The sequence below is a fragment of the Arachis stenosperma genome, chromosome 7 (assembly GCF_014773155.1).
Source record: "Arachis stenosperma cultivar V10309 chromosome 7, arast.V10309.gnm1.PFL2, whole genome shotgun sequence".
NCBI lineage: Eukaryota > Viridiplantae > Streptophyta > Magnoliopsida > Fabales > Fabaceae > Arachis > Arachis stenosperma.
Genome location: NC_080383.1, coordinates 48,607,375 through 48,619,619, shown reverse-complemented (window position 1 = coordinate 48,619,619; position 12,245 = coordinate 48,607,375). Strand labels below are relative to the sequence as shown.

The window sequence follows — 12,245 nt, the reverse complement described above, 5'->3', positions numbered from 1 at the left end:
AAGCTTAGAGTGGAAGTCCAAACCTTCAGACAGAAGGATGGAGAATCCCTCTATGAAGCTTGGGAAAGATACAAACAATTGATCAGAAAATGTCCATCCGACATGCTTTCTGAATGGAGCATCATAGGTATTTTCTATGATGGTCTCTCTGAACTATCCAAGATGTCTTTGGATAGCTCTGCTGGAGGATCTCTTCATCTGAAGAAAACGCCTACAGAAGCTCAAGAACTGATTGAAATGGTTGCAAATAACCAATTCATGTACACTTTTGAAAGGAATCCTGTGAACAATGGGACAAATCAGAAGAAAGGAGTTCTGGAGATTGACACTCTGAATGCCATATTGGCTCAGAATAAGATATTGACTCAACAAGTCAATTTGATTTCTCAAAGTCTGTCTGGAATGCAGAATGCACCAAGCAGTACTAAGGATGCTTCATCTAAGGAAGAAGCTTATGATCCTGAGAATCCCTCAATGGAAGAGGTGAATTACCTAGGAGAACCCTATAGAAACACCTATAACTCTTCATGGAGAAATCACCCAAATTTCTTATGGAAGAATCAAGAGAAACCTCAACAAGGTTTCAACAACAACAATGGTGGAAGAAACAGGTTTAGCAATGGCAAGCCTTTTCCATCATCTTCTCAGCAACAGACAGAGAATTCTAAGCAGAACCCCTCTGACTTAGCAACCATGGTCTCTGATCTAATCAAAACCACTCAAAGTTTCATGACAGAAACAAGGTCCTCCATTAGGAATTTGGAGGCACAAGTGGGACAGCTGAGCAAGAAAGTTACTGAACTCCCTCCTAGTACTCTCCCAAGTAATACAGAAGAAAATCCAAAAGGAGAGTGCAAGGCCATAACCATGGCCGAATTTGGAGAGGAAGAAGAGGCAGTGTACGCCACTGAGGAAGACCTCAATGGGCGTGCACTGACCTCCAATGGGTTCCCTAATGAGGAACCATGGGAATCTGAGGCTCAAAATGAGACCATAGAGATTCCATTGGATTTACTTCTGCCATTCATGAGCTCTGATGAGTATTCCTCCTCTGAAGAGGATGAGTATATCACTAAAGAGCAAGTTGCTAAATACCTTGGAGCAATCATGAAGCTAAATGACAAGTTATTTGGAAATGAGACTTGGGAGGATGAACCCCCTTTGCTCACCAAAGAACTGGATGACTTGTCTAGGCAGAAATTACCTCAAAAGAAACAAGATCCTGGGAAGTTTTCAATACCTTGTACCATAGGCACCATGACCTTCAAGAAGGCTCTGTGTGAATTAGGGTCAAGTGTAAACCTCATGCCTCTCTCTGTAATAGAGAAGCTAGGGATCTTTGAGGTACAAGCTGCAAGAATCTCACTAGAGATGGCAGACAACTCAAGAAAACAAGCTCATGGACTTGTAGAGAATGTTTTGGTAAAAGTTGAAGACCATTACATCCCTACTGATTTCATAGTCCTAGAGACTGGGAAGTGCATGGATAAATCCATCATCCTTGGCAGACCCTTCCTAGCCACAGCAAAGGCTGTGATTGATGTTGATGGAGGTGAACTGATCATTCAAGTGAATGAAGAATCCTTTGTGTTTAAGGCTCAAGGATATCCCTCTGTCACCATGGAGAGGAAGCATGAAGAGCTTCTCTCAAATCAGAGACAAGCAGAGCCCCCACAGTCAAACTCTAAGTTTGGTGTTGGGAGGCCACAACCAAACTCTAAGTTTGGTGTTGAACCCCCACATTCAAACTCTAAGTTTGGTGTTGGGAGGTTCCAACATTGCTCTGAGTATTTGTGAGGCTCCATGAGAGCCCTCTGTCAAGCTACTGACATTAAAGAAGCGCTTGTTGGGAGGCAACCCAATGATTATATTTTATATATTTTCTTTTGTTATTTTATGTCTTTTGTAGGTTGATGATCATAAGAAGTCACAAAATCAATTGAAAAAGCAAAAACAGAATGAAAAACAGGAAGAAAAACAGCACACCCTGGAGGAAGAACCCACTGGCGTTTAAACGCCAGTGAGGTTAGCAGTTGGGCGTTTAACGCCCAGTCTGGCACCATTCTGGGCGTTTAACGCCAAAAAGGGGCACCAGACTGGCGTTAAACGCCAGAAAAGGGCAAGAACCTGGCGTTAAACGCCAGGAATGGGCACCAGCCAGGCGTTTAACGCCAGAAATGGCTCAAAACGTGATTTTGAATGCCATTTGGTGCAGGGATAACTTTTCCTTGACACCACAGGATCTGTGGACCCCACAGGATCCCCACCAACCCCACCACTCTCTCTTTTCTTCACCCATTCACCAATCACCTCAATACCTCTTCCCCAAAAACCCTTCACCTATCAAATCCCATCTTCCTCTTCACCACTCACATCCATCCTTCATAAAACCCCACCTACCTCACCCTTCAAATTCAAACCACTTTCCCTCCCAAACCCACCCATAATGGCCGAACCCCATCTCCCCCCCTCTCCTATATAAACCCTTCTTCACCCCTTCATTTTCACACAACCTAAACCCCACTTCTCCCCCTCCTTGGCCGAATACATCAGCCACTCCCTTCTTCTTCTTCTACTCTCTTCTTTCTTCTTTTGCTCGAGGACGAGCAAACCTTTTAAGTTTGGTGTGGTAAAAGCATTGCTTTTTGTTTTTCCATAACCATTTATGGCATCCAAGGCCGGAGAAACCTCTAGAAAGAGGAAAGGGAAGGCAAAAGCTTCCACCTCCGAGTCATGGGAGATGGATAGATTCATCTCAAGGGTGCATCAAGACCACTTCTATGATGTTGTGGCCTTGAAGAAGGTGATCCCCGAGGTCCCCTTTTCACTCAAAAAGGGTGAATATCCGGAGATCCGCCATGAGATCCGAAGAAGAGGTTGGGAAGTGCTCACCAACCCCATTCAACAAGTCGGAATCTTGATGGTTCAAGAGTTCTATGCCAATGCATGGATCACCAAGAACCATGATCAAAGTGTGAACCCGGATCCAAAGAATTATCTTACTATGGTTCGGGGGAAATACTTGGATTTTAGTCTGGAAAATGTAAGGTTAGCATTCAACTTGCCTATGATGCAAGGAGATGAACATCCTTACACTAGAAGGGTCAACTTTAATCAAAGGTTGGACCAAGTCCTCACAGTCATATGTGAAGAGGGCGCACAATGGAAGAGAGATTCAAGAGGGAAGCCGGTTCAATTGAGAAGGCATGACCTCAAACCCGTGGCTAGAGGATGGTTGGAGTTTATCCAACGCTCAATCATTCTTACTAGCAACCGGTCCGAAGTTACTCTAGACCGGGCCATCATGATTCATAGCATCATGATTGGAGAAGAAGTGGAAGTTCATGAGGTTATAGCCGAAAAACTCTATAAAGTGGCGGACAAGTCTTCCACCTTGGCAACGCTAGCCTTTCCTCATCTCATTTGTCACCTCTGTTATTCAGTTGGAGTTGACATAGAAGGAGATATCCCCATTGATGAGGACAAGCCCATCACCAAGAAAAGGATGGAGCAAACAAGAGACCCCTCTCATCATGAGATCCCTGAGATACCTCAAGGGATGCACTTTCCTCCACAAGACTATTGGGAGCAACTAAACACCTCCCTAGGAGAATTGAGTTCCAACATGGGACAACTAAGGGTGGAGCACCAAGAACACTCCATTCTCCTCCATGAAATTAGAGAAGATCAAAGAATCATGAGAGAGGAGCAACAAAGACAAGGAAGAGACATTGAGGAGCTCAAGCACTCCATAAGATCTTCAAGAGGAAGAACAAGCCGCCATCACTAAGGTGGACCCGTTCTTTAATCTCCTTGTTCTTTATTTTCTTGTTTTTCGAAATTTTCATGCTTATGTTATCCATGTTTGTGTCTTATGATCATTAGTGTCTTAGTGTCTATGCCTTAAAGTTATGAATATCCTATGAATCCATCACCTTTCTTAAAAATTGTTCTTAATTGAAAAAGAAAAAGAATTGCATGAATTTTGAATTTTATAACAGTTTAATTATTTTGATGTGGTGGCAACACTTTTGTTCTATGAATGTATGCTTGAACAGTGCATATGTCTTTTGAATTTGTGGTTCATGAATGTTGGCTCTTGAAAGAATGATGAAAAAGGAGACATGTTACTGAGGATCTGAAAAATCATAAAAATGATTCTTGAAGCAAGAAAAAGCAGTGAATACAAAAAAAAGGGGAGCAAGCGAAAAAAAAAAATCGAAAAAAAAACGAAAATGAAAGATAAAAAGAAAGAAATAAAGTTGTGATCCAAGGCAATAAGAGTGTGCTTAAGAACCCTGGACACCTCTAATTAGGGACTTTAGCAAAGCTGAGTCACAATCTGAAAAGGTTCACCCAACTATGTGTCTGTGGCATGTATGTATCCGGTGGTAATACTGGAAGACAGAGTGCTTTGGGCCACGGCCAAGACTCATAAAGTAGCTGTGTTCAAGAATCATCATACTTAACTAGGAGAATCAATAACACTATCTGGATTCTGAGTTCCTAAAGAAGCCAATCATTCTGAGTTCCAAAGGATAAAGTGAGATGCCAAAACTATTCAGAGGCAAAAAGCTAAAAGCCCCGCTCATCTAATTAATACTGATCTTCATAGATGTTTTTGGAGTTCATTGCATATTCTCTTCTTTTTATCTTATTTGATCTTCAGTTGCTTGGGGACAAGCAACAATTTAAGTTTGGTGTTGTGATGAGCGGATAATTTGTACCCTTTTTGGCATTGTTTTTAGTATGTTTTTATTATCATTTAGTTAGTTTTTATTATATTTTTATTAGTTTTTAGTTAAAATTCACTTTTCCGGACTTTACTATGAGTTTGTGTGTTTTTCTGTGATTTCAGGTATTTTCTGGCTGAAATTGAGGGATCTGAGCAAAAATCTGATTCAGAGACTCAAAAGGACTGCAGATGCTGTTGGATTCTGACCTCCCTGCACTCGAAGTGGATTTTCTGGAGTTACAGAAGCCCAATTGGCGCGCTCTCAACGGCGTTGGAAAGAAGACATCCTGGGCTTTCCAGCAATATATGATAATCCATACTTTGCCCAAGATTTGATGGCCCAAACCGGCGTTCAAAGTCACCTACAGAAATTCCAGCGTTAAACGCTGGAACTGGCACCTAAATGGGAGTTAAACGCCCAAACTGGCATAAAAGCTGGCGTTTAACTCCAAGGAGAGTCTCTACACGAAAATGCTTCATTGCTCAGCCCAAGCACACACCAAGTGGGCCCGGAAGTGGATTTTTATGTCATTTACTCATCTTTGTACACCTTAGGCTACTAGTTTTCTATAAGTAGGACCTTTTACTATTGTATTTTCATCTTGGTAGCAATCTTTGAGTTTTATGCTATCTTAGATCATTGGGAGGCTGGCCTCACGGCCATGCCTAGACCTTGTTCTTATGTATTTTCAACGGTGGAGTTTCTACACACCATAGATTGAGGTGTGGAGCTCTGCTGTACCTCGAGTATTAATGCAATTACTATTGTTCTTCTATTCAATTCCGCTTGTTCTTGTTCCAAGATATCACTTGTTCTTCAACTTGATGAATGTGATGATCCGTGACACTCATCATCATTCTCACTCATGAACAAGGTGACTGACAACCATTCTTGTTCTACAAGCAATCAAGGCTTTAGTGTTTATCTCTTGGATTCCTGATACACGATGCATGGTTGATCGCCTGACAACCGAGTGCTCGCCTGACAAACGAGCCAGCCATTCCGTGAGATCAGAGTCTTCGTGGTATAGGCGAGAACTAATGGCGGCATTCAAGAGAATCCGGAAGGTCTAACCTTGTCTGTGGTATTCTGAGTAGGATTCAATGATTGAATGACTGTGACGTGCTTCAAACTCCTAGCAGGCGGGGCGTTAGTGACAGACGCAAAAGAATCGATGGATTTTATTCCGGCTTGACCGAGAACCGACAGCTGATTACCCATGCTGTGACAGAGCATAGGCGACGTTTTCACTGAGAGGATGGGAGGTAGCCACTGACAACGGTGAAACCCTACATGAGCTTGCCATGGAAAGGAGTAAGAAGGATTGGATGAAGACAGTAGGAAAGCAGAGAGACGGAAGGGAAGGCATCTTCATACGCTTATCTGAGGCTCTCACCAATGATATACATAAGTATCTTTATCTTTATCTTTATGCTTTATTCGTTTATCACTATACCCATTTGAGTCTGCCTGACTGAGATTTACAAGGTGACCATAGCTTGCTTCATACCAACAATCTCCGTGGGATCGACCCTTACTCGCGTAAGGTTTATTACTTGGACGACCCAGTGCACTTGCTGGTTAGTTGTGCGAAGTTGTGTTTATGCCATGGTATTGAGCACCAAGTCTTTGGAGCCATTACCGGGGATTGTTTTGTGTAAAAGTATTGATCACAATTTCGTGCACCAGCATCCTCCTGGGAGGAATTTTCACATGGGCTGAAAATTCAATTAAAAATCCAACTTAATTCATTTCTCCACCAATTCAAAAGCTCACCCAAATTCCAAAATCCAAGAATAGAAAGTGTATAAATAGGAGCTAGTTTGATGTAATTAGGACCTCTATTCTTTACTTTGAATTTTCTTTTAACTTGCAATTTTCATTTTTTAGCTTTTATTTTTAATTGAGATCTTATAGAATTGGGAAGGAGAATTGATCTATCTTCTTCCTTGTTCTTGCCTGAGCACTCTTTATTTTTCTTGCTTTGGATCTTGGGTGAAGAATTGAAGAACTTCTGTTTCAATCTCACCTTGAGATCTCTTGTTTACTTTTTCTGCATAATTGAATTTCAATTTCTGTTTACTGCTTCATCTTCTTTTTATTTCTGCAATTTACTTTTCTTTATTTCTTTTGCAATTGTTCTTGTTGGATCAAGGAAGGATTTGAGATCTAGACTCATTTTCTAGTCTCTTCCATCCCTGAGATCTTCAACCATCTTTTAAATTGCTGCAAATTAAGCACCAGTCACTTTCTATTTACTTCTCAAAGCATTTTATTCTTCTGTTTGAGATCTACTTCAACTCAATTCATCTTCTACTTTCCTGTTTAATGCAATTTACTTGTTCTTGTTTAAATTCTGCAATCCTAATTCCTAATTCCTTTTATGATTCAAGCAATTTACATTTCTTGCACTTTAAGCTTCAGTTATTTACATTTCTTGCAATCTAAGTTTCTGTACTTTATATTACTTGCACTTTAAGATTCAGCCTCTTTACTTTCTTGCTCTTTAATTCACTGCAATTCTCCCGTCTCCCTTTACATTTCAAGCAATTTAGCTTCTGTCAATTACAAACCACTCAACCAATACTTGATTCGCTTGACTAAATCAACCATTAAACTAAAATTGCTCAATCCTTCAATCCCTGTGGGATCGACCTCACTCATGTGAGTTATTATTACTTGATGCGACCCGGCACACTTGCCGGTGAGTTTTGTGTTTGATCGTTTTCCACACATCAATGGGACTAGCTTGAATATGTGACATATAATTCGACATTAGGATTACTTTTAAATCTTATTAGAAAATTAAATAAGTATTTGTGCTTAATCTCTTTATTAATTAATTGATGACTAATTAATGCTTGAGCAACTGAGGAACCAAAGAATTGGAAATCATTTACTAAATATTTGTCGTGAAGGATTTTTGCGAACTTCAAGATAAGTAAACAAGGTTTGATTTCTCTAAAAGCATAAACATCTCCGAAAGTCCTTGACTCTCATTATCATTGTCTTCTCTCAAATCAACATTCAAGTTCTTTGTCAGTAAGCATTCAAGCATTCAAGTTCTAAAGCTCTCAATCTTGCCCTCTTCAATCCAGGTTCTTTTATTATAATTAGGCATTTAATCTGATATTTGCTTGCTCAATCTTTTAATTTTTATAGGAAAGATATCCACTCACCGTAAATTGAGCGATCCAGTACATTTGTCGGTATCCGTAAACTTTAATTTTCACTCATCAGCAAGTACCACCCTTCGCTGCTCTCCAATTTCATCACCACCAAAGACTGACGAGTTCTTAATCCTATTCTCAACTCGTACCAGCAAAGTTATGTACAGTATCTTTCACTAAAAATAAATGAAATTAGTTCTTTTTGAGAATGTATAATGGCAATTAATTTTTGCACATGTTCAATTGTAATTGATTATTCTTTTATTCCTATGAGTAGATAATAAACCATAAATTAAAGGAACTAATAAAAAAATACTCCATCTGTAAGTTACCTGGAGCCACCTATGTAAAATAAAATAATTTTTCTAAACTATTAATTTTTTTTCATGGTTTTAAAAATTGTTTTCATTAAATATTTTTTATTCCTACATCTAGCCTTTAATACATTGTGGTTGCAGGTTTGTGATCCGATCCATGTTGGTCTTGGATTGGTTTTTAAGTTTTTAGTTTCCGGTCTTTCTAATTTTTGTAATTTTAGTTTTTAGTTTTTATCTTGCCTTAAATATTTTTTATTTCTAATTTTTGTTGTTGGAAGCAAGCACATTGAATAATTGACTAGTAAGGCTCATCTGTCTGAAACGAGACAATTATAAAAAATATTACTTTTATTATAGGCCATTAAATAATTTAGGACTAATCAAACCGTCTTTTTAAAAATCCTAAAAAACCGGATAGCAAGACACTTACCTGAAACTGAAATGCACAAAAATAAGTCTGTCATGCCTTTTGCCTTCGAGTCTATTTGTAATTTTGTTCTCATATCCTGATGCTATGTTAATAAAACTTGAAGTCAAGATTTTTTCCTGAAATTATTTAATAAACCATACGTTACATTAGGTGCACCACTTGTGCACCTCTCTTATTGTTTTCTTTGTCTTGATCTTTTTAGGATCTAATCTAGCTCCAGTTACCTTTGGCTTTGGTTAAACATTCCTTGAAACTTTTGGTGAATCAAAAGAACAGCATATGAAGTTATAGGTTTCTGGTAAAAGCTTTGTACTTCTTTTAGTAATTCCTTTACCATAAATACTATGTTATCATAATGTGGAAAGGAAAAGAAAACTAAGAAAACTCTCATATCTTATGTAAGATATGCTTTAAACTCGCTGCTTTTAATCCGATTTTGTGTCATAAGGTATAGTGTTCCTATAGGACATTAGACCAATGTGTAAATTCATTACGCTGATCTAAACTTGTAAAATCATATGAATTGAATATATCAACTCAATGTAAGTTGAATTCACATCTTATTCAATGCTAAATGACTAATGAGCTAACAAGGCCTTCCACACTCCATAGATAAAAAATTATAAAGGTAGTTTGCTTGATAGAGCTCTTGCGGTTCCAACAACAAAATCAATAATTGTTTGTCTACCTAACGATATCTTGAGCAGACCCTAGCCTGCATTAATATCATAATTCCTTGAACAAAAAGCTCACTCTCCTTTCACTTACCTTCATAACTCAATATAAGCTCAGATTCCATGTAATAATGTGAAAATTGTAAATATTAACACGAGCAAAATTTATACAAATAAACCCAATTCAAACAAATATTTTAGGTGTCCATGGCTTTTAAGGGAATCAAAATTCAATTGACAGAAACAGGACCAAAGATAAAAAATAAGATTAATTGAACAAGGCAGTTACTGAATAATGTATCCAATTATCCATGTGAACTCAGAAGTAAGAAAAAGCACTTTTATTGGCCTCCATGTGGATTGCAATGAAGGATAATGTTATATAGAACAACAAATCAAGTTCGAGATTAAGCTACAAAAGATTAGTAAAAATAACAAACCACTAGCAAAATTTGTCGTATCCTAGAACAACAACATGAAATTTTCAAAATTTCAGATAATTTGTCAAAAATGATAAACAATGGAATTAACTTCTTCCCAAGAGAGCAACAACATACATCATGTTACCTTCATTCCATAATAACCTTTGCACCAAGAGCTTTCATTTTCTCTATTATTTGTTCTCCTTCTTCCTTTGAAACACCTTTCTTTATAATAGAGGGTGTTTTCTCCACTAAATCCTTTGCCTCCTTCAAACCTAAATCAGTAAAGCCCCGAACCTCCTTGATGACTTTAATCTTGGAGGCTGCTTCATAGGACTCTAATTTCAATTCGAATACAGTCTTTTCTGGCTTTTTCTCCTCCTCGGCTTCTGCTGGTGCAGCTTTCGTCGCTGTGAGTCCAGCTATATTTGCAGCTCCTGGCTTCAAGAATCCAACAGTAGGAAGCTCCTTCATCCCCATTTTCTTCATCATAATGTGACCCAGTTCAGCTGCTTCAGCTACCGTAAGAGATGCCATTTCATCAACAAGCCTGAAAACTCTCTCAGATGGAGGGCCACGATGTTCCATAGGATCAAATGTTGTGGGATCAAAATCAGCAGGGAGATTTCGTTGGTCAATCTCCACCTCCTCAACGTCCTCTTCCTCCTGTTTCCTTGCAGCTTGACCAAAATTTCTTAATGACATATTTGAGTTACTTGCATTAAGCCCTACTACATATAAACGAAGATGTTGCCTACATAAAACTTTAGGTAAATAATGCCTTATTCTTAAAAGCGGCTTCATTCTTATCTTTCGCTATTGCTATCTTTCAGAAAGGCAAATCAGCCTGGTATGAAACACAGTGATATCCTCTATTCCAGTTAGTAAATATCCTGAAAGCAGAACCAAACAGAACCTTTATTTAAAGATTGTCTATAATCACTCATCATACTGAAAGATATTCTACTTTCATATAGTCTATGATCATTCAAAGCTTTATAATGTTTATCTTTAAAAAAAAATAAAAGGAAAAATAAAAGAGTCAAACTATCAACTAACATGATTAGAAAACTATAAAATCAATTCTGGAATGAAGCAGAATAAAATAGTTGGTTATGCAAAACACAGCACATTGTCTAGAGAACTCGACTAAATTTTAAACAATGATTGTGATTTCGGTTTATACTCTGGAAACCAAGGTTTGAGAACAAAATTTAACTATACTTGATTTTGTCTAATGGTTTGAAACCAAAGTCATCTAACTCTAGATTTTATTTAGCTATCATCTAACTCAAGAGTTTCGTAAATTTCATAAAACAAAGTTATCCAACTTGGAAGAGTTTATGCGAAATGATTCGATGATAGATAAAAATAGATAAATAAACTTAATAGCATATTTATGATTGATATTGAACAATCAATACGCCTATGCGAAATTGAATATTGAATGAGTTTGTATTGTTACATAGTTATACCCCCACTTAGAATTTGTAAAAATTGTAATCATCACTCAAATGTGCCGGTCTAGCCTAATTCAATCAGCAACACAAACGAGTCTCTTTTGAATTGGCACCCCGCGGAAATAATAGAAAAAGAAAATATTTTCCCTTCTTTTTATTTTTCTCCATTTTGATAGTTGTACCATCTTTTGTTATAGATAAATGGATTATATGTTGCAGGTATAGCAGCATATTTTTCTAAGAAATTTCATGTAACAGGAGCTGAAGTTTCATATGATGAACTACAAAACATTCCAGTTTCCAGATTCAACACAAAACAAGAAACAAAACTAACACATGCCAATCCATTATGTAAATAATATTAATTAAAAAGAACCAACTATACTAAACGATATATATATATATATATATATATATATATATATATATAGAGAGAGAGAGAGAGAGAGAGGAGGCAAACGAAGCGAAACACTACGCACCTCTTTGTTAGATCACGCTGGTCGAAGCTGCTACTACTGCTACGGCCGCTGTTGTTGTTGCGGTTGCGAGGTCCATCTATCTGATTATAACGCTAAAAAATAACAGATTCTACCCAAGAAGAAGAAGAAGCAGCAGCTCGAATGTTTTAATTACCAAAGAGAGAGTACCTCGTGCTGACATGTGAGAAAGAGCCGGACGGGACAGAAAAGGATGTGACCAAGTTTCAGAACTCACTGATTCTTTCTCTTCCCTTGTTTCTTTTTCTTTGTTGGGTGAAGGGTTAGTTTTTTTTCTTTTTTTCGGGGAACTGGTATGGGCCGGAAAACCCGACCCACTACAAAGAGAACCTGTGCTCCGAAAACATAACCAGCTTCTCTGAAATAAATGCACTAAGGTAGTATTTGTTTGCAGAGATTGGAACTGACATTGAGAGACAGAAACTCAGTATTATGTTTGTTGAGTTAGAGATTAGTACTTAAATTTCTGTCTTTGTCTTTAAAATTTTAGTATTTCAGTACCTCCAAAAAGTAAGGACACTGGAGACAGAAAATTTTAA

The 12,245-nt window shown here is 37.9% G+C and overlaps 1 protein-coding gene and 1 non-coding gene across 2 annotated transcripts; both read right to left on the bottom strand.

Annotated features, from left to right (window-relative positions):
• Positions 1–108, bottom strand: LOC130942270 (small nucleolar RNA R71). Its single transcript, XR_009070847.1, has one exon. It is a non-coding gene; the product is annotated as a small nucleolar RNA R71 (small nucleolar RNA).
• Positions 109–9,646: 9,538 nt separating this feature from the next.
• On the bottom strand, positions 9,647–11,935 carry LOC130941589 (uncharacterized). The gene is made up of 2 exons (XM_057870150.1): positions 11,689–11,935; positions 9,647–10,642 (listed from the first exon to the last, which is right to left on the bottom strand). The coding sequence occupies exon 2, from the start codon at positions 10,551–10,553 to the stop codon at positions 9,897–9,899; it is 657 nt and encodes a 218-aa protein (XP_057726133.1). The 5' UTR covers positions 10,554–10,642; positions 11,689–11,935; the 3' UTR covers positions 9,647–9,896.
• Between the last annotated feature and the right edge of the window lie 310 nt (positions 11,936–12,245).